Raw genomic sequence first — 23,111 nt, 5'->3', positions numbered from 1 at the left:
GGGCCACAGTGGATCAAACCTCTCCAGCTGGCAGAGTAGCTGTCTATGCTCCACTGACTGTAATAGGAGTTCAGCCACCTAGCCTAAACATATGCACCTGCACTTAGATGCCAATATCGAAATGAATCCCACGGCTGATTTCACTGAGTCAAATTTCTCTCTAACATAAAACTAATGGGAATTAGTATACTGCGAAGTTGTTTGGCTTTCTGTGTTCTTACACCTGTAAAACAAAGTATTTAATTAGCTACTTTACATCTAGTAATGAAACTATGTTTATACAGTGCTCTGAACATTACTATTTTGTAAAGAAAATATTTAGTATTATTAATGAAAGTTAATATAACTGTGCATTAAAGAAATTGACTGAATCCTGGCTGATGTTGGAGTCTATGAGAGCAGCTGCTATGCAGACTTTTTAAACGGTGCTCAAAGAAAGGGCAATCTTAATACTTCTAATATTGTGGCATTAAAACAAGAAATCTTGACTCTTATTGGATATGTATTGCAGTTTGGAGAAAAGTGTTGGCTTTTTTTTTTTTTTTTTAATGATCATCATCAAACTAAAAACAGTTGTTCTCCTGACTCTGTCCAACCAAAATGCAAATCAGTACTTTCAGTTATGTATTAGTAAAACTGTTCTTGATTTCCCCAAGTTTGCAACCTTAGAAACCTACATTTTATATTATACAAGCATATGGCACAAACTCCTCCTTGTATATCACTTAACTAGATGCTCTGATCACTTTATCATTAAATTTGCCTTGATCAAAGATTGCTGTAGATTTATTTCAACTCTTATCATTCTGACTTCAAAATATACATCCCATGTTAGTATTATTCTGTTGAATGCCCTCACAGCGTCTTGCTAAAGGTCCAGAAACAGCAGATGCTAAGCAATGGTTAAGAGATCTGACCTCTGTATTGTCAGGCCAGATACCAAATCCCACTTTGACTCTAAAACAACTGAGATGTAAAACATTACTGGACTTCCTTCAAACAATTTCAGCTGAAACTGTACTTGTCATGCTTGTAAGCATTAAGGCAATTACTAGAAAAAAAAGAAATCTTTTTCTCTAGAATTCTTTAAGATAATTAGGTAGCTCATAGAACCTTAATTTTTGCTAGTGTAGAACAAGGACTACAAATTATCAGTGTTCTAGAGTGTGCTTATATAATCCCAAGCAAGACTTTTGTAAAAAATCCATGAAGTCAAAGCTGATACAGTATGACTTAAATACAAGATACAGTACTTCCAAAGTAATACTATCCTGCTAGTTTGATCTCCACAGTAGCATTAGTATAGAACACAGGTCGCAAAAAGAAAAATTAAAAATATGAAACTTAAAGGAAAACAGAATGAAATGAAACATCACCTATGCTCCTGTTACATGGTCTGCATCACCCACCACATACCTTCCCCATATTTAGGCTATGAGGTCTTCAAATAAGAAATTGTTTGAGCATGCCTGCAGTACATATTACACCAGCAATAAATGAAAGAAATCACTCCTTAAACTGTACATGAATTTATAACAGTTTTCTCAACTCCATACTGGTCAGAAAATATAGAAAGATTTTGCTACATAAATCTCACATTACAAATGAACATTTTTCATTTAAACATTACACATTTTTAAAATCATTGACCTGAGCAAAAAAATACAGTGAAACCTTTAGAAACTTGTGAATGAAGACACAGCAGGGAGAAACCTCAAAAGCTAGTATTTTCTTTGGAATTCTATTCAGATGGTTAATGGTTTTCATGGCCAATCTCATAGCTCATTGCATTTTTTTAATTTGTAGCTTTTGCTAAACCTAAAAAGTCTCAAGTGATTTTTAATACTGATTACAGCTTCCTAATTAATTAAAAAATTACAGTATTAACACTGACCGCCTTGTACGATCTTTAAAGATTTTAATTCAGTTACCACCTCAATTGCCGCATTGGAATGAAACAGCTGTTTATTTGCATCTAAGTCAATAATTTTCTCATCAACATATAGAAAAGACCTCCAAACTCAAAGCCAAGGAGTATCAGTGAAAAAAAGGGAGGTTACTATTGTCAAATTATTTGCTCATTGTCATTTGCATATTGTCAAGCAATTTATTAGCTGCTGTAGTTTTTAGTAAGTGACATAGTCAATACTTGTGAAGAATACGCTTTAAACACTTCACTTTTTTTTCAAATGAATTCATTCTTTTGACAACTTCTTGGTATACTTACTTTTGCTACTTGAAAATTGAAAGCAGGTTCTCGAAACAAATCTATAGTAATGTGTTTGTTTGTCTGCATTAACCTGAAATAACACACACAATCATAACAGAAAAAAGAAGAAAAGGATCTGAAGCTGAGAAGACAGAAGGACACAGTTTGCTGTTTAGATTCCCCAAGAAAGAGAGTTATCACTACACAGGAAACAGAACATACTGTGTCTTCCTTCTTTATCCCTGAGGCTTAGGCAGGTTTGATATTTTTTAGCACAACTTTTAAACCTTCACATCTCCAGTGTTGACCTGCTTTGTATTTCCTTATTTGCAAACAAACTAATCTGTTCTGGCAAAAGAAAGGAATAACATATAACAGGGAAACATAATTATTTGGGGGATAGGAGAGACAATAGAAAAATGCAGCTTAAGCTTCTCAGATATTTTACTGTCCACATCCTACTCATGCCCATGACTTTCATGGGAATTTTAGAAATAAAATGTACCATACCGGGTCAGACCACAGGTCACCTAGCCCACATCCTGCTTCACACAGTAAGCTGCAGTGGATAGGAAGAGAATAGGGTAAAAACCAGAATGTTACTATGCTGCCAGCTTCCAGCAATGAGCAACTTAGAGACCTCCTAAGAGAGAGACTGCATCCGGACCATGCATAATATATCCGTCCTCCATTTGTTGTTCTGGTTGCCAGAACATTTTGCAACAATAAGTTTCTACAATTGAGTACGTACTGTGTGAAAAAATACTTCCTTTTGTTTTAAGTTCAATGTCTGAACTGTCAAAGACTTATTAACATGTATAAATTTGCTTATAATTTCTTTTCTCTTCAATCCTTCTTCCTGATGTTTCATGCCATTATTTCTCTCTGCTTCCTTAAGACTTTTCTTTCCACTTTGGTTCATATTTGATGCAACCACTCAAATGTGAACAATCTCCAATCTTTCTTTAACAAACCTCTTCTAATTTTTAATTTGTCCCAAGAAGCTGTCCTAAGTTCTCCTCATCAGTTCTAACCTCTCTGTACTTGCTATTATTGGAACTATTGCAGTGATTGCCTTATACCGAATTAAGAAGTACACATTCATACTTCAATAATCAATAACATATTTCAGTGCATTTCAAAATAGATACTGAAGATATTTTTCAGCATACACATTTTCAGAATACAAAATATTACATGGGGTTGCTACGATTCACCCTACAGTCCAAATATGCCTGTCTTTGAATAGTTTAGATCTGAAATATGAGATTAAATAAAGGAATCTATACTACAAAATTACCAAACAAAAATTATTGGTTCCAATGTATTACTTCAGCATTTTAAAAAGAGACCTTTGTCAAAAGGATGAGGAAAAGAATTTTTTCTAATATTGACATGTGACTTTTTAATTCTATTCCAGGCTCTGCCACTGTTGTTCATACCCTCTTGGGAAAACTTCTGTGCTTCATTTTAAAAAAGCTAAAGAAAATATTTTCCTATCTTCACTGAGCTGATGTGAGGATTAAAGTGCACTGAAATCCTTGCAAAAGATATTATTATGACTGCAAACGGCAGTAACAGCCCAAAATTTCATTACGTCCTAGAAATGGCCCAACTTATCAACTGAGGGAGACATTAAAGTATGTTTACCATATTTATTTTGAACTGTATTCATCCTCAGTAGAGACCTCTCACAGAAGGAGTAATAGGGAGGGTTGTGACTGTACATACAGCTAACATTTTTAAGCTATACAGCTGTAGGTAAGTAATCCATTGCTTTCCTTTGAATGATGCTGTGTACTAACAGTCATGCTGTAGAGGACTGCAAACAGCACATGAGGCATCTTTGAGTTTTTAGCTAAAATAAAGACTGAAGAACAGCTTCTCAAAGGCGGCAACGCATCTGAGATGCTTCAGAATGTTCCTAAGACTTCAGGAGGCTATTCTGCACCTGTGCACTACAGGAACTAACAGAGAAACCAGTGTTGTTGCAACAGCCCTAGTCTAGTCCAGTGGGCTTTTAGAGGAAAAAAGGTGTTTCTTCTTGGCAATCTCATAGCATAATAGAGCTATGAGGTTTCTGGACATTCATTCTGAGGCCTAAATTCAGGCCTCAAAATCGCATTCACAGAATTCACTGCTCTGAGAAAGCAATTATCATGAGTCAGTTGTCAAGGGACAGATCTTCATCATGCATCTCAAATGTCTACCAATGGAGGAAACACTCAGTGACATGGAAAAATCAGAAGGCTGACCTTGAAATGGTAAAGTAAAAAGCTTGTCTTATTCTGAATCAAAGAGAGTTCCAATATGAAAATACAATCAAGACACAGAACAACTGTCCTCTAGATTAAGAGCTGCAGAACAATCTCACTTTCAGAGCAAGCAGGCTATTGCTGACAGCACACAGAATTTGATTTTTTTCAATACAGGCTTTCAGTTTTCTTAAATTGAAAATGTTTCCTCAGCCTCTGTTACTATAAAACTTCCTGTTTGTATGCCAAGAAGCATACTTTATGGCACCTGAAGAAAGAAAAGAACTTCAAGTCAAAACAAGGTCTAATGAGAAGGATGTCTGAGAAGGGAAACAGGGTGGGAAGAATGAGGGAGAGGAGAAAGGCCCAGATGGATTATAATAATATAAAACCATGTGCGCTTGTTCTGTCCCTCTACTGAGGCAGAACAAGCACACACGGCCATATATTATTTAAAGAGGTGGTCTCCTAGGAGCACTGGCACATATCTGGAGACCTTACTGTGGCTCTTGTGTCATTAGTGATGTACAGCAACTAATCTTCATATGTGCTAAACAGATCATTATCTTCGTAGGGCAGACTGTCCACATGACTGTGTAAATCTTCATAGAGACTTGTCATGTAGAGCTATGAATGTTTTCTCAAAACAACTGGCACTATTGTAAATTCAGAGGTGGTGTCCCCGCTATTGTTTGCTGTCTGAAGTAGTGTCCAAATAACCAAGCTGAATTTTGCCCAGAAAGGAATCAAAGGTCTCCTCTGGAATCTAGTGGGATGGTACATCAAAATCAGCACAGCTGGGACAGCAGCATTTAGCTATTCACAGGAGTGCTAAGTAATTGGTGAAGCAGAACTGCAGAGCTATAGATAAATACCTTCTGTTTTTAAAACATTTAATTTGCTCAACTTTTCACTACAGAGATACAAAAATTTATGAAGTCAGACCACTAGTATTTCAGTCTGGGGCTACCTCACTAATCAACAAATTTGTCTTGATCCCACTTTTCCTCATATAACTACCCTTGGCAGGAAGTATTAGATGTCCGATGAGATAGTGGCTTTGTGCTATGGATTATCATCTGTTTCATCTGCTGTAGGATGGCATCACCAAGTCTTTTCTTATTTGAGGCCTTTATTAAATTGTGAGTCTACTGTCAGAGGAAACCACTATAGCCTAATGCTGTCTTTATACCTCTATTTAATGATTTTCTAAATTATTTTAGTATCAATTTTCAATAAAACAATTATTTCAGCAAAAGAAATTACTTGTCTGAAAACAAGAACTACAGTTACCAAATATGGTACAATAAAACAAAACCTGAACAAAATTATGGAAAACTGATCCAGTAAAGCACAAGTATATCTGAAAAGCATCACTTCTGCCATGAAAATTACAATAGGACACATCAGATACCAAGAATGCAGTTGTCAAAACTAAATTTGTTCCAATGCTTTTTAATCTGGTATCTTGGTTTGCTGTTTTGAAAATTTTTTGGAGTTTCAAGATGCTGTAATTTCCTGATTACAAGTTAAATATCTACTTATGAAGACTACATCCATAAATCTGCAGTAACCAAAAAGTCACCACGAAGCTTAAAAATAAGTCATACCATCAGTGGCTGAACCTACTCTCAAATCAATGGTTTAAAATACACAAGCACCCCCCCCCCCCCAAGTAATAATTGCAAGCCACTGCTATCTTGAAACACCCTTCATGTCCTGTGTAAAATCAAATCAAAGTCAATAGTTTTCTTTGTCACCTTAATAAAGATGCCAGCGATTAAACAAATCAGATGACTAAAGTGCCAATATCACATTTTTTCCATTTAACATGCTCAAAAATGAAAAAACAATACAGCAGGGAAAATCATTACAGTTACTGCTTATGTTCTCCTCTCATGTGAGCTCATGATCTTTTTGTCCTGTAACGGCACTTCAACACTTCTAAGCAACCTAATATCCAAACCTCAAACAACAATAATAATGAGAAAATACTTATCACTGTACTTTCTGAGCAATGTATTTTATTCACAGGTAAAAAGGCAGCAATTCTTTAAGGGCAATATGAACTTCCTCTGTGGGAAACAAAACCCTAAGCATTATTATATGTAGTAACTAAACTACTACTTGAATTTCAGTATCTGAGAAAATAGTCTCAAACTTCATCTTGCTTATTATCAGAGACACGCACCTACAAAAGAACATATATAAGACACACATTTGTTATCTGAGAAGAATCACTTATTTGCAGTATGTTGCAATGCCTTTCTTTTAGCTACTATTTTCTGAAATATCTATCAAAATACAAAGTAAAGACTCCAATTCTTCTTTCATACCATACTTAGATTGGTGCAGACTGGCTACAACTACAGAAGTCTCTTTTCACTTACAACTGTGCAGAGTTTCTCAGGGGGAAAATAATAAGATTAAAAACATTTAAAAGAAAGATAATGAAGGTAGCCAAACAAAGGAAGTCCTTGATATCACATGAATTTAAAATTATTTTGACATTCAAGAAACTCAAAGATGCAAGTCACAATGAAAATGTCAAATGAAGTAAATGGGAAACAACCTGCTTCACTGGCTTCTTGTGACTATCTACTCATTTGCAGTTAGTGGTTGAAATACATTAAATATATGGCTGGAGTAACTGAACAAAAGTTTGCAGTAAAAGGAAACCCTCTGATACTGGTCTACCAGGTTAAATGTATTAGAGAGAAGAATAGTACCTTGTCCTGCAGCAGTTGCTAGTCATTTGGGGTTCTGTGGTTCACTGGCAGCAGTGATGTTTGGGGGATTTTTGCTTTGTTTAAGATGACATGAACCATTTTGATTTGGGTATGCACACACCTCCCTCATGTAAAACTGATTTTGCATATGGTTTCCATCCCTACAAAGGTTTGAAAAGGACATTTTTGTTGTTTCAAAACTGTCTTAGCTCAAGGTGCTGTAAGTGAAGATAGCAAATAGTTCTTAGGAGTTTTCATGTCTAAAAAACAGGTATTGTCTGATAAATAACTACTTTTTCTTCTACAGATTTGCATCAATGCAAAACTGACCACACGTGAGAAGCAGAATTTCCTCTAGATGATGAAACAAATGTCACCACTTCAAAGCAAGTCCATATCTTTGTATTTGGTTTGGTACTACCTTAAACAATATGGCTTGCAATGATTGCGAACAGCCCTTTGGGTAGGTGCACCCTTTTAGATATAGATTCAATCACAGTTTGTATGGAATTCTAACATCTGTGACAGGGTAAATATGATCTTCCATACACCATATAATGACCCAGCCATGCGAACGAGAATAGACATACATTAGGTTTTTGCCTTTTTATTTTGCAACCTGTTATTGGCTTGTGACTCATCCAATCATAAGTAGGCACAGATACCATTTCTTTGGTGAACTACTGGACTAAACATTTTGTGAAGACAATCAACGTTGCTAAAGCCTTAATATCAGTGTTTCAATAATGACTTGATTTTATGGTGAGATACAACTATTATAATTTATACAGTTGCCCATGCAGCAGTAACATTTCCAACCAATGCTGGAATAGAGGTAAAAACAGTCCTAATACAAATCAATCTTGAGAGAATAGACTTAAAAAAATTTTAACTTATAAAGCTAGCAAATAAACACATCAAATTTTACAAGAAGCTGAAAAGAAAAGTCAGCAAATGTTTACCCTGAAGGTGTAGTCGTGTATTTATACTACAGTGAAGTGCTTTACTTTGAGCTTAAAAATAAGCTAGTTTGGCTACTAATGGATACTACCGTGCAGTGTCCCACAGAAGCTAAGCACAACCCTAGGTGAAGTGCCACTAGTACTAACTGCCCCAGTTCCACAAGATGTGGGCAGATTACTTCATAAATTGCAATTGCTAGAAGATATGAAAGTCTCTTCCCTCCCTGCTCCTGTTGCTTTGCTTGCCTTGTCTCGGCTCCAATGTTTGCTGGATCTCCACAAGAGACAATTTAACACTTTTAATGTATTACCATGAGAACAGTCTATCAGAGCAAAAAAACCCAGCCAAACAAACAAACAAGATAGAGCTATGTGGTTATAGTAAGTAAAATAGAGTTACAGAGAGGTCCAGTGAGATGTGCAGATGTGGAACAAGGAAAGTAGCATGGATGGGAGGGAAAGGAAGAGAAGCAAGACTTTTGCATTTTGTCTGCAGTGGGACATTAAATGGCTCAATTTAATGTGAAACTGTAGCTTGACTCCACTAATTTAAGATTATTTTGGATTTTTGTATGTGAGCTATAATCACAGCTCTGGATTTAGTGCAGACCTACCCAAACTAACTGACCAAATGCTTTTTCTGCAATAGTTTTGATTAGAAACCATATTAAATACCCTAGAAGAAAAAAAATAAAGATCACCATTATATAAAACAAAAAATATAACAAGTAATGCTCTCAAAGTCAGGTCTTTGGAATAGTTGACATTTTAAACAGAAAGTACAGTTGAATGTTTTCTTTTGTTTGTACACAGTATATAATTCACACTTCTCTCCTGAATGGAGTAACATTTCCTTTCTGATGATGATTAAAATCTCCCAGGAGCAACCTGAAAGAAACTGAAACTTAATTTGTTTTCATTCATCAAGTACAAGCTTGAAAAGATAATTTGTCATTTCTTGTTTTAGAAAATTATGTTGATATGTTTATGGGCATGGCTGCTACATAAAAATTATGGTATGGCATATATAAATGACACAGCAGGAAATTGAATGCCACATTCTTTAGTAAGTTCTGTGTCTTAATATCTTAGATTTTTCCTTTTGTGGATGTTTTATTATCCTAACCAGATTTATGCACATCAGCAAATTTCCTTTTGGCTACATCTGAAAGAAAGCTATCTATCTTAAATCCCCCAAAATATACCAGAACTGATCTTGGAGCTAACAGCTAAAGATGTGTCTGAGATTATGGGTATCAGGTTTTGTGAAGCAACTAATATAGCTCATTCGAATTGCAGTAACTGGGCAAATTGAGAAGGCTATCATAGTGCAGCACAGCTTTTCTAGCTGTAGGCACTTGTTACTTGAGATGAGTAACTTCTTCAGAGCTTAGAAATGTACTACTTAATTGGGCTGTTTGAAGATCAGAGGAAAACGTTCCATTTGCAACATTCTCAGCAAAGGACAGCAGGTACCACAGGAAGCTGAAAGGTACTGGACCTGACATTATTTTTCCCTACCAATCTCAGAAGAAAATGTGTCAACATTTTCTTCTTGTGCGGTGGAGTATATGTCATTTTCTACTGATGCTTGCTTTTTATTTCTGATCATTCTAATTCTGAGAAACTGATCACCAAAAAGCCAAATTTACACTGTTGTTTGTACTGAGTAAAAAGGTAAAAGGGGATTACTCTCATCAACAGAATAGAGATTACATGGAGAGGCGAGTGGTATGAGCAGTATAATACATGTATATTGTAAAATTGTATTTGCTGCACACAGGCATTGTAAATTTTATTTGAAAATTTACAAGAGCTGCGAAATAGCTATGTTTATAATAAAACTGCTAATCCTATTCTCTCAACACTATAAAATTTGTACAGGTAGAGACATACAATTAACATTTAGCACAGAAGTTGCAAACCGAGTCTGTCAGAATCCCACAAAAATGCCACTGTAAATTGGCAAACATACTGTACATCCCACACACCTAATTCTCATATCTATTTACATCATAGTTATATGTCATGTTTAGTCTCAGCAAAATGCCAGAAATGAATTAAATACTGCAAAGCTGATAAAATGTTTGATATGTGTGCATGATAAATGCCTCTTGTAAAAAACGCTTTATGAAGTATATTAACAAACAGAATCCCAGAAAATGCTTTTAATAGCTGCAGTGACATTTCCTAGGTTAGGAATTAATTCCCAACAGTGCCAGAGAGAGCGAAAAAGCAAGCAAAAGAGCACACGTGGGCAGGAAAGAGCACAACAGCGCACGCGAGAGAGAGAGAAAGCGCGTGCAAAAGCAAGCGAGCAAGCAAGAGCTCGCGGATGAGTGGCGTCGGGGGTGAGAAAGCACATGTAAGCCCACAAGCTGGAGAGCGTGAGCACGAAAGTGAGGAAGCACATGAGCTAGGGGGAGCGAGGGCGCATGCAATAGGTACCAAGCAAATATTCAGTGTGCTTTACTGGATATACCCTATCTTAAAGAGTATAACTGTCATGGCACATTGGTTACTATGTGCATTGATCTTCCCATGCCATCTGATAAGTTCCTAGGGCAAACTAGTCTCTCAAAACTTTTATTCCGTGATGAAAATTCATACTATTATGTGAGATTTTTGTATCGCTTAGCAATCTTAATAAACTGCTAAATTTCTCTTCTTCCCTCATGGTTTTTTTTTTTGGCTTGCAGAAGACAAAGCACAACAGGACATTAAAGCCCCTGAGCCTAAAAATAAAGGTTTAAGCCCTAACTCTAAAATAACATTTTCCACACTGAAATCTATTGTCACAGCAATTGGACAATTTATGTAAGTTAAAATGATATGCTTAGATCTAGAACCCCCAAAAAGATCAAAGCTCTACTGTGCAGTTTATACTGTGAGCAGCGTAGGTTAGTGTACCATGCTTTTCAGAGAGCCCGTGAGACTGGCATTACAGAACAGGTCAGCTAACTTCAAACCACACAGGACAGAGGATCAGAACACAGGGGTGAGATTCACGTGTATTAGGGGATAGCTGATGGAAGTTCATTAAGAAGGTGCTATATGTCCATATCTCTTACAGAAATGTATTTGCCGCTCTCCAATACCTTTGTATTTATGCATTCTTTAGTAACGCATTAGGAAACTATTTTCAGCTAAGGAAAACTGCTATGTTTAAAAGGGCATTTAAAGATCACACCGCTGTAGGTGTTAAATACTGCACAGAACTCTGCTACTTATTGCCCAAACGGTAACTAATTTTGACACCCTATTTTAGGAGCAAGGCAGCTATAGTCAACAGCTGGGTAGGCAATTTCAGACCAACTGTTCTGTTCCTAAACAGTTCTAAGAGGCAGTTAGTTAAACTTTTTTTTTCAGAAAACGAGAAGAATAAACAAAATGAAGAGCTGGTTTTACCTTACAGAAACTGTTTTCTGCCTCTTACTCAAAAGTCCTTATTCTTTTCTGTGGCTCCCATAATTTTCTTTCCTTTTGTGTAGTATAACTCCATATTTCTATAACATTACATTTTTGCTGCCAGCAAACTTATTTCAAAAGGTATTTAACTCAACATAAGAAGCAGATTTTTGTGTGCAACAATCTACCAATTAACAGTGAAAACAGAATGCTAAATCTCATGGACAACGTCTAGTTCCAACATTATCTTTGAAAGCAATCATGCTGTTTATCTCACTGTATCAGGTTTTCTAGCCATATTCTTCACACATAGTATAATGTCACAGTGCAACACATCCCTATTCTTCTCCTATTAACATTTGGCCCTTAAACTTCACTTTTTCCAATAGACTAACCTTATCAATTATTGAGATTTTCCCATTGAATAAGAGCTTCTATTATATCTTGCAAATGTCTGTCTTACAACTGTCTTTATGTGTATCTTGTACAGTAGGAAACTGGTAAACTTAGGCTGAAGGACGACAGTATTAGAACCTCTTTTAGGATAGCATCTGTTTTTGCTGAATCTTGTTTGTTCTGCTGAGACAGTGCAAAGAAGAATTAAAAACAATTTAGTTCTGGAATACAGAGTTCTCTCTCTCTCAGGCCCAGAGCAGGCCTGAGGAAAAAGAATAACCTCAGACACACAACTTCTAGCCAGCCTAGAAGAGAACAGAACATATACAAAATTTAAGATAAAAGAGAGCTGACACTGTTTTGTCTTGACACAGAGACTTGTAATTGGTGTAGTTACACTGATGATTCAGATGGAGGAAGAAGCTACACAGCTTCTGATGACCCCACAGTTTTTACATAGCTCAGATAAGCACCCTGATTACAGCTGATACCTGTATCAGTGAATTGATACACAGATTATTCACACTTCTTCCAAACCCGGATGCAACATGACCAGTTCCTGGATCTCTCCAATACCGCATTGATAGTACTCATGTAAATCAAATTATTGGAAGCTAGCAAATTATAACTCCCTGTAAATTAGCATATAGCATAAATCAGTTTGCATTCTAGATTAATCAACACAAGTCAACTTTTAAAAAGAGAAGTTAACTGCAGAAAACTATACAAGATGAGTACCAGTAAATAAAGTGCTAAATAAATTAAATCATACTTTTCCATAGAGGACTGTTTAAGGAAATAAGAAATTATAAATTTGTGAACTAAGAATATTTTACATTAACTCATTTATAAACAGGGTATGATAATAACAAGCTAGCACATGAAAAAGGCATAACCATATAGCTGAATAACCTTACAGTCATACCATTGATTCTTAATCTGAGGAAGGAGAAATGGCTTTTCATCATTAAGAAGTAATAATACTGTTTTTATTATAATTCATTCTTCTGAAAGTATAATTTCCTTCCATATAACAAGAGTAAACTGTTGATTTCATCGACTGCAAAATAATTATTTTTATTTAATAAAGCCATTTTAGAAATCAGAATACAAACCAGAAAAACAAAACAGACCAAAATAAGAATTCCAGTTGCAGTGTACAGTAAACATACTGAATTTTAAAATACAACCATTTTTAAAACGGCCAAAAAGAAATCTTGGAAGCCTGCCAGAAACTATTCTCCCCACAATTAAATCTTCTATAATGTCAGAAGTCAGTCTGGAGATGTTATGCTATATATATAAATGTGTGTATATGTATATAAATATATATATATGAAACATATGGAAAACAAACATATGTATAAAACATAGGAAAGGATAGAATATTTTTGATTTTTTTATTTGAAATATTTTTGTAAGAAGTTATAAATATTAAAAACTTAAAGGTTAGACTTTACTCCTATTCTGTTACTTGCTTTGCAGCAGTGTTTCACTGTAATCCACACAAACTCTGTGGTACAACGTCATTAAACCCATCCCTGTGGGTAAATCTTTGTGCAAGAATGAAGTATTAATATTTCTCTGGCTCTTAAGTAGAATCAGTATGCACGTAGTAGAATATCTTCATTGCATTCTTTCTTAAGAAGCTACCTCAATTATAAAACAAAGCCCAACATGCTTGTAATCCCTTTAGTACTCTTGAAAAGCGTCAGCTCAACAGCCCTGGAAAAGGGAGGCCCTACTTTGTCCAAACCAGGAATGACACAAAACTAGGCAACGCAATCACACAGCTCACGCCTTGACTGAATCAAAAGATCAGCATCCATAATAGTAAGATCTTTGTTACTTTAAATACGCTCCTGCTAAAAACAGCAATCAATAGTATTCATTAAGAAATTAATAGGGAAACTGTGGATCATCAAACAGCTGTAAGGTCAAGACAGACCCCACTTCTTCACCTTAACTTCATCTGGGTATAAGTTAAGTGACTTTGAAAGGCAAAAGCCTTCATTAGCCTTGACAGTGTGAGTTTATATAATCTTTGGGGTTTTTTTAAACCAATTTCTCCATCTTGATAAACTGTAAAACAATGAAAGAGATTCTTTTTCCAGAGCAGGAATCATCTTCACCCTTTTATATGTGTTTATGTATATACACCACTAATAAACCATTATTATTGCTATCTCCACTACACCATGCCTAAGATTCTGTGTACACACTCCTGAAGTACCCTTAGTGGTGTTCAACAATTCAAAATCGCAGGACACAGACCTAAATGAAACTGCCCGGTTTAATGCAAATAAATGCCTATGTTGATTAACAGCATTACACTGATACCCAAATTCAGTAAGAGAGTCCATATTTTCTGAAATAAATTCTTACCTACATTTTTGCCTGTAAACTGAGCATTAAGTTTCCTTCATTGCTCTGTAAGCAAAAAGAGTAAAGTTAGCATTCTAAACAAATCTCTGAACAGAAGAAATTAATATGAAATGTGATTGTAAAAGGGTAATAAACAGACACAAGCTAACTCTTTAAACTGATAATCTGACTTTTCAACATGGATTAAATCTTTACGAATGCCTCAAAAGAAAAAGGAAATTGATCCAAGAGAACAAGCGAACTTCAAAATAATGATTCTTTCCTATTGAATTTGATTCTAGCTAAGCAGCATAGTCTTTGGATATTAAGTTTTCACCTTCATTTCAGATATCTCATCACCAGGCCTGTGCTAAAAATTATAAACTTACTTTTATTGACACTATTCACAAACTGTATGGTTGACCATGCATAATACTGTCTCCCTGGCATTGTCTTATCACAAAACAGAGCTAAGAGAAATATTCTAAACCCAACTTTCTTGAGAAGTAGTATTTCTTAATTAGGTAAAGGGAGCCCCAAAACTGTGCTGAAGAACATCTTTGAAAGCTATGAGAACTATAACCGTATAAAGTTCTACTACTCTTCACAGCATATCTTACTGCTGTAGGACAAATGCTTGTGCAGAAAAGAAACTATTATATTTTTAAAACAATAACTTCTTCAATTTCTGATTCTGAAGTTATAAAAATACTTTGGCAAGTTTATAATCCTTCCATTATACGTGAGATTCTGCTGAATTAACTCTGTCATTTGAACTGCTCTCTAATGAAAAAATATGCTTCAGAGATTTTAACTACATTGCATTCAAATGAAATGTTTTCATTAGAATTTTGCATTTAATATAGTAACTTGCATGAAATTACATATTTTTTAGCTATTTCACTTTGCAAATGTGCACCCTTTTTTTCAGATAATGATATTTTTAGAGCCTGAGAACAATCAAGAAACTAAAGTTTTATGGGCACATCATCACTAATTAAAATCAAAAAGATGAACTTTTTATTCAGGCAGCTGAAGTATGTATGTTGACGTATGGAATTCAAAGTCTTTAAAAGAGCGAGTTTTCTTGGTTTTACATTGTTTCTTTCTCTAGTGGTAGGTTTCTCAGTTTACCACCTATACTAAAAATAAATACCTTACTTAAAAGTGCTAAAAGCATGAAACAATAATTAACATGATGAATAATTTTTACATTTAAATGTTCTCTGTTATCAGAGATTGACAAACAGGCAGTATATAATGTTGCCCAAAACTGAGATATGTACATGCTAGACTGCCATACGAATGGCTGAATTTAAAAAATATATATATTTCCTCATAAAAATATGGTCTAGAGCTTAAAAAATTAGTCTGAGGAATAGGAGACCTGGTTTTATCCTTAGTTCTCCTTTAGTTTTCTTACATAACCAGGAGCAAGCACACTATCTCTAAGACTCAAATATTGTGTCTCTACAGCAAGAAAACAGTATCTTATAGCAACAATGTTTAACAACAGTGTTTAATAACCAGCAACTTTAACTATATAGGCTAAAGCATGCAAATCACACACAAGGCTATCAAATTACCCTGAAGACATAACTGATCCAGACAAGAAAAATACTGCTACTCTCTCTTCCCTCAATAAAGAGCAAAAGATTCAAATATATCTGCTGGTTTTTACAAGGGGATTTATATTTAATGAATTACAAATAGAAACCGGTTATTTCAAAAACCACTTTATAGCTTATTGTTCAACTCTCTGATACTGCATGAACTATAGAATTAATCTGCTTGCCTTGCTTGGCTCCAAAGGCAACATCCTAAAATTGTTTTTAATTATAAAATCTGTATTTTTAAAAGTTCCATTCACAATTCCCATATTGTAAAAAATAAACCAAGCAGATCCTGCTAAAAACAGTAAAGGATATAAAAGTTGAATCTTAGGGACAGCAGGTTGTTACCTTGAAGATGCCGATTACAGTGATACATTCATTAAATTGATTACAACCTAGCAATTTGTCATATTTAAACCATTGTAAGAAAAACAAGGCAAACCAATTAATTAAGCGATTAGCTAATTTAATTTTTATATAGGAAAACAACAGCTTTTCTTTTTTTCAAGGAATCACTTATAATCCCTATTCTTTAATTGGAACAATTTTGTTTGTATACAGTTAACATTAAGAGGCTTTACTGTTGCTGAAGCTCTTCTCAAAGAGATAAAGTTTTTGATAGAGAAAATATCACTGAAACTTGAATTCTCCAACTACATAATATTATTAACACTTTCAGAAGAGAGGTTTTAAATAGCATGTTAGCTGACAGGAAATAAAAGCTTTTGAACCTATCAATGAATTACACCAAAATACACATTCTAACACAGCCTGACAAATCCTAGACAAAAATATAACATTAGCTCTAATTTAAAAGATTTTATAATTATATAATTATATAACATAGAAGTATGCAAGATTAAATTTTTTTTTGTTTTGTTTCTAGAGCTTTCTTCTTATACTAAATATCCTAGACAGTGAGTAATTTTCTTTTTATTTCTGCTCAAATTTCCAACATGTTTTGTCTGTCTTTTAGATGAAAGTGACTTTGACTACAGCATTAGGTGGGAGGACCATAGATCCCTTGGTTCAATTTCATTTCCTGTAAGGCAGTGTATTATTTAATTAAACAGCCATCTTATCGTAAATTAAAGAGTTTCCTGGGAAGCATATTTCTACCTAATTAAGTGAAAGTGAGTGAAAGATAGCATGTTTCTATTACGTACATTTCAGGAAAATATTGAATTCAAGATAATAGTTTGAAAGTGCCGGCAACTTTTTAACTGCTGTAAGTCAGTGCTACTTGTCATATTATTTAATCGGTATGGAAACACTATATAACCTGAAAGCCTGATAAAGCCTTCCAGACTAAATCTGGAAGTCCTGATAAAGTCGTACAACTGCTTACAAGATTTTTGTTATTATGTAGTGTTAAAGCACTGTTATTGTATCACTATGATGATATACACCCTCATGTACAGACTCCTAATGCCACCATCTCAACAGCTGTAAAAAACAAAAAGGGAAAAAAAAGGAAACTCAATAGTTCTGAGAACTCCACCTCTTTAGCTTGGTTTAAAGAAAAAAGTCATAATTCATAACATGAAAAAAAGATTAAGTAATAGATTCCAAGTAGTTACTATATATTAAATTTCCATCCCCTAGGTTATTTTCATTCATTTTCATTTAGCTTCCCATTTGTGTAGTTATGCCAAGAAGTAAAACTAATAATTTTAGCCTCTTGGTATTAATGTGCACTACCAACTCAACAATTTAGTATTAAAAGGATGCATCTTTCTAAACCATAAATCTGTATACAACTTTCAGATAAATATTTAAAGTATGTGATTGAGAAAGTATAAGTCTTAAAATAATCTCAGCTACAATTTGACCCCATCTCTTACCTTCAGTTTTTCACAATGGCAGCCATATTTTTATGATTGCATAAAAACATAATGGCAAACAAAAACAGTTGCATAAAATATTAGATAATTTGAGCAATGCTTCACCAGACTGTTATTTCCAGTCTTCCCATAGAAAAAAAACCACAGGATAAGATTTCCAAATGATTTGGGCTTATTTCCATTCCTCTAAGACTCTGAATGCAGGTTCATTTTGGCAAAGTTTAAAATCACTTAGAAGTCCTCCCTCCTCCTTCCCCCATCACATTAAAAAAAAACCAAACATCATTTAAAGGGCAAGAACACTATTAAGAAGAAATTATTTGAATAGCAATTACATTCCAACTGTATGTATTTTTTAAGTTCATCATTAAAAATGTATATTATGGAGAGTCTCTCTGAAAGCCTTCAGATTCCTTTTTGCATGCTTAAAAAGACTTTTCCTTACTTGATGGTCCCATTCACTATTCAGCAATGTAGGACCTTAAAATACCTTCTGATGTTCCTTGCTGCCACAGATTGCATTGTCATATAAGGATAAGAAAAGGTAATATATGAAAAAATAAAACGAATAGGAAAGAAGGAAACAAGGTTGAAATGGCAAACCAAGGCTAAAAGTTATATTCAAAATAGTATATATACACTTCGTTATTAAATTAAACACAGTATTTCATAACAAAATTGGAAGTTAAGATTTTGTCAAAGCAAAATTTATCTACATTTTGAGTCTACCTGAACATAACAATCTCTTTGAAACTGTATTTTCCACAGCAGAAAAATCATCCTGACTGAACCTATCTAAAAAAAAATCCCACACATTAAAATAAATGGATGCCTTGCTTCAGAGATCATCATCTTACCAAAGTCACCTTTTGCATATCTTTGTAAACTATACCCTACTTGATCTTCACAAACGATGAAACTAGTAGCTAATGATATGATTAACCAGAGAAGATGATGTCATCACTCCAAGCAACCAAAAGTCTAGGAGTCTCATCTGAAATTGTTTTGTATCCTCAAATCTAAGGCAATGCACAGAAATTTCTTTCCTTCTGACTCTTGACTACAGTCAATGTAATCAGAATGAGAACAGAGTGAATGATAAACTTAATGCAAAAAGCACAACTGACAAACTTGCCTGGTATCATTTTGCGCACGTGAAAGAAGGATCTGACAGAAATCTGTCTTAGCTTAGGGCTGCAATTCATTCACAAGGCCTTACTTAGTAGTATAACTTATATCAGAGCAATTCTAAAAAACTAATAATTTAAGTGTGACTATAGAGTGTAAACTTTGAGAAGTTGTATAGAATATGGCCTGAATCACCTGGGATATTATCTCAAATATGTAAAATAGTATCTTGCAAACACTGTTTTTACATAAATTGCATCGGTGTAAGCTCTGCACAGTAGAACAATGCACTTGCTCTTCTTACATCACTATAGCCTTACTGGCACGGATTTATATAAAATGAAATGGACATGGTCTTGCTGAACACATCAGATCTTATTTTGCTAATATGACATGTCTTTATTGACCATCCATTTCTTTTCTGAAGCAGCAGTACATTAACTTGAAATAAAAGAACCATGTAAACTCCATTAAAGAATAATATTGAATATTATGGCTTACTTTTAAACACTTCAGCAGATTCCTCCCCAAAATTTCAGATGTTCAAGTATCTCTTTACATCAAGTTTTCTCTCTGTAGTCATTCTCACAGCATAAATGAGCCTTCATGTAACAGACAAATAACTTCCATACAAAAGATATATATTTATTTTAGCATGTAATATTTGTTACCTATAACCACATACCCTTAACACCTTAAATTAAAATTTATGCCAAAATTAAATTACTCGTAACATTTTAAAGGGATTTAAGCAATAAGAGTGCTGCAGCTTAATTTTTCTTTAATTCACTACTTTACCTACTCTGTGTATGCAGAGTTAGTTGTCTTCAGAATTAAGTTTGAGACTACAAATACTCTGGCACGCAGACAAATATGGCTAAAGCTAGTAAAATCTCACTAATGCAGAGATGGAAAGATTAAGAAAGGACACAGAGGTAAATAAGGCAAGGGCCTGAGCTCAGTCAATGTTATTCACTTACTTAACATATATTTTTAAAAGAAACATGGTATGTTCCGAGATAATAGCTCCTGAGCTGCTGAAATGATCCTTTAGAGCTAAGACTAGCAAACACATCATGAAAAACATTCATAATCAGAAACTAACAATTCAGACATAGACCAAAGAGAAAATAAAGTACTATTGTTTATGCATGAGGTATAGTTTGATTACAGAATTTAAAAGGAATGAAAATGGCAAAAGATTTAAGGGGTTTGGGCAGCAATGGGAACCTTTTCCTCATGAAAAATAAAAAGGAAATAGTGTTTTCTTAACTTATAAGTTTTCCAGGATAAACACTGTGAGATCTAACACAAGGAGTCAAAAGGTTACTGAAAAATTACTGAAAGATTCTGAAAACCTTTTATTTTGAGTAAAACAGCCAGATACTGCATTTTCAAGAAGTGCTCCAACTTATTTTTCATTTTTAATACTCACATATTTGTGCCTCAATTACTTCTTGTGAAAATGGGTTTCACTCTAGTTTAAATATTGCATGAAAAATTATTTTTAGCAGTTTAATTTTGGTAGTTCTAAAATTTCACTGTACGTCACATAGTTAAAAGAGGTAGATCAAAATTTCCTAGCTTACCACTTGATCTTTTACTATGTAATCATACCTCTGTAGCCCTTCCCCCCAGCTAAAGAATGCCCATCCTTTCAGTTTCTGTTCATATAAAAAGTTTTGCATGTCACAACTTTGTTTTCAGTGTCTTTACTGAACCCTCCCGTCCTCTATCTCCTTTTTGAAACACACTGAGCAGAGAAATTAAGGTTGATTGATACACTGTTGGGCCTGCAGAAATTAGCTTTGGCTTCCTATTTCCTTATTTCCTTGTAGAATTTCCCATGATTCTGGGTTAGTCGTTTTGTCCCTATGTCTCGGTTCCACATTCATAAAACAAAAAATAATTCTCTATCTCACGCAGGCATTTTAAGCCTGACAGAATATTCATAGACAGAGCTGATGTTTTCTGTTGACTAAACTAACCAGTAACTAAACCATAACTAAGTCTGTATGACCCGTGGGTGCTACCAGGCTCAAATATCAACTTTCATTGATTCATGTGTTCTTTATATGCTGTGCTTTTCAGACTACCCAAACTAGTAAGACCAAAGCACACGAGGGAAGTCTGGCCCAGGTCTTGGGGGCAATTCAGGAAGACAGTATTTTTCCTACCTAAAAACATTTCTCTGTAATAAGATCCTTATGATTTGAACTAATTTTGAAACAAATCTGTAAACCTACCTCACTGTGCTCAGTGACCCCAGAAGGGAAAATGACCAAGAAGCTTAGTAAGAAATTGGAATTTATACCTTCTATTTCCTCAAACCTTGCCCACTTTGTTAAAATATTGAATACTTAGTGCAATGCTATTAAAATAAACTTGAAATAGTACTTATCTAAGAAATCACTTCATGAAATATCAGGGATGCTAGATAAAGAACTTGTTAAGTAGTGAAGTGCCATCCATGCAAACAATGAAGGTACAAACCTTCAAAACCTGAAACCAATACCAATGCCACCTTCAGTTCTTAAGTATTTAAAAATATTGCCAGTTTTCTGAATTTCTCACCTCTCCAGGACACTATGATCATCAAGAAGGGAAGACAAGTGTAGCCAATCTCAAGACAGCACCAGAGAACTATGGAACTTCTGTCACTTTGCAAACAATCCTGAGACTCTATACTACATTACTCTATTTTCCTTAATTTCCTATTCTCTCATTCATGAATCTTTACATCAGCTTAGTTATATTTGCCAATATTACACTGTTTAAACAGCCAGCTTACACGCCAAAGGTTGGACTGTGATAACACTAACACTTCTGTAGAAATTCATGAGGAGAAGCAAAAAGCCTACAATCAAGAAAGTTCCTGGATATTTACAAATGCATTGGTGATGAACAGAAAAGACAAAAGACTATGTAGTTAACAGAGTTGTAACAGACAAATTAAAGATGATAAAGTTTCCTGAAACATGGCTAATGTTCTTCAATAAGGCAGTTTATCTTTAAATATTCATCCTACCTACTTCTGGTACGTCCACCATAAGTCTTTTTATTCTTTCCCACAAAAAGAAACATGAAAAAACTGTAATATTACAAGATCCTTAAGAGGGAAATCAGCATACTAATTTTGAGTATAATTCCTCTATCTTGATTTTATAATTTCAGTTTTCTGTAAATTTAAATTCATGGGCTATTTTTAGACTGTAGTATGTATTCAGGAAAACATTCCATGTTACACCTTTGGTAGACACAGACACCCATATCCATTAGCGTATTTCCCTTTCTTATAAACTGTTCCATCTAAAATCTGCATCATTCTAAATGCAGCAGAAAATATTTTCATCCATTTGCAACAAAGTTGACTGAAGCAGCATGCAGTCAACTATACTTTGATGTTTAAAAATAGAAGTGTGGAGGGGCTTCTTCCATAAAGGAAAATAATTTGCTTTATTCCTGCATCTGGGCTTTACCTATGATGTCATTATAATCAGTGTCTTCTGGAAAAGGCACCTTCTTAATTTTTTATCTTAAAGTAACAGAAGCCAACCACCACTCTATCTCCTTAATTTGAAATTTCTAACATTTCATTACATTGCCTTCTTCTTTTGACTTCAAATCTTTTCTATGTTATTTAGTTGTGGAGTTCCCCCTGCCTCCCAGGTGGGAAACTAACTTTTCTAACATGTTGGATATTTATCTATAAATACTCTTGAACACTTTCCTATTTCCCTTTAAATAGAACAACTAAAACTATTATCCATTATCATTAATATTAAAATCAGAAATTAAAGAATTAAATCAGAAATTAAACACTTTTTAAATTAAATTAAAAAATCTTTTAGGAATATTTTTAAGTGAAAATTGCAAGGGGATTGTTTTGGAAAAATCTGTCAGTAGAAGTCATAGCTAGCTAGTTTATCTGAACATTCCTCAATTTAGACTCAATTAGCAGTTTTTGGATGATCAAACCCTTTTAATGGGACCAAAAGTAACCACAGGTAGGGCAACGCCTTGGAAGAATGACTAGTAGGAGATGTAACTATAGAAACATCTATGGCTACTTATAACTCAAGCCTTTGACTGTTGTTCCAAGTACTTCAGCTGGTGTTCCTGGTTCCTGTCTTTCATCTGAAGTTGCTGTCCTTCAGCTGATATCTTCACGCCTGTCTGACTCCGAATCATCAGCAGGGGCAT

General features: G+C 34.5%; 1 protein-coding gene across 11 annotated transcripts in view; it reads right to left on the bottom strand.

Annotated features, from left to right (window-relative positions):
• Positions 1-23,111, bottom strand: part of CEP128 (centrosomal protein 128) — a 135,146-nt gene that overhangs the window by 44,004 nt on the left and 68,031 nt on the right. The window contains exons 20-21 of one of the 11 annotated variants that reach the window (XM_064512232.1): positions 14,345-14,389; positions 12,306-12,591 (exon numbers count right to left, since the gene is read on the bottom strand). The exons of 8 other annotated variants lie outside the window; for them this stretch is intronic. In XM_064512232.1, the coding sequence (XP_064368302.1) occupies positions 14,382-14,389 (8 nt within the window). In that variant the 3' untranslated portion in view covers positions 12,306-12,591; positions 14,345-14,381. Of the gene's footprint in view, positions 1-12,305; positions 12,592-14,344; positions 14,390-23,111 lie in introns of those variants that run through there. 2 more of the 11 variants (XM_064512231.1, XM_064512233.1) reach the window with 2 other exon arrangements.

This window comes from Dromaius novaehollandiae, chromosome 5 (genome assembly GCF_036370855.1).
Source record: "Dromaius novaehollandiae isolate bDroNov1 chromosome 5, bDroNov1.hap1, whole genome shotgun sequence".
NCBI lineage: Eukaryota > Metazoa > Chordata > Aves > Casuariiformes > Dromaiidae > Dromaius > Dromaius novaehollandiae.
The sequence above is the reverse complement of the archived record's forward strand: the minus strand, read 5'-3'. Positions and strand labels throughout refer to the sequence as shown.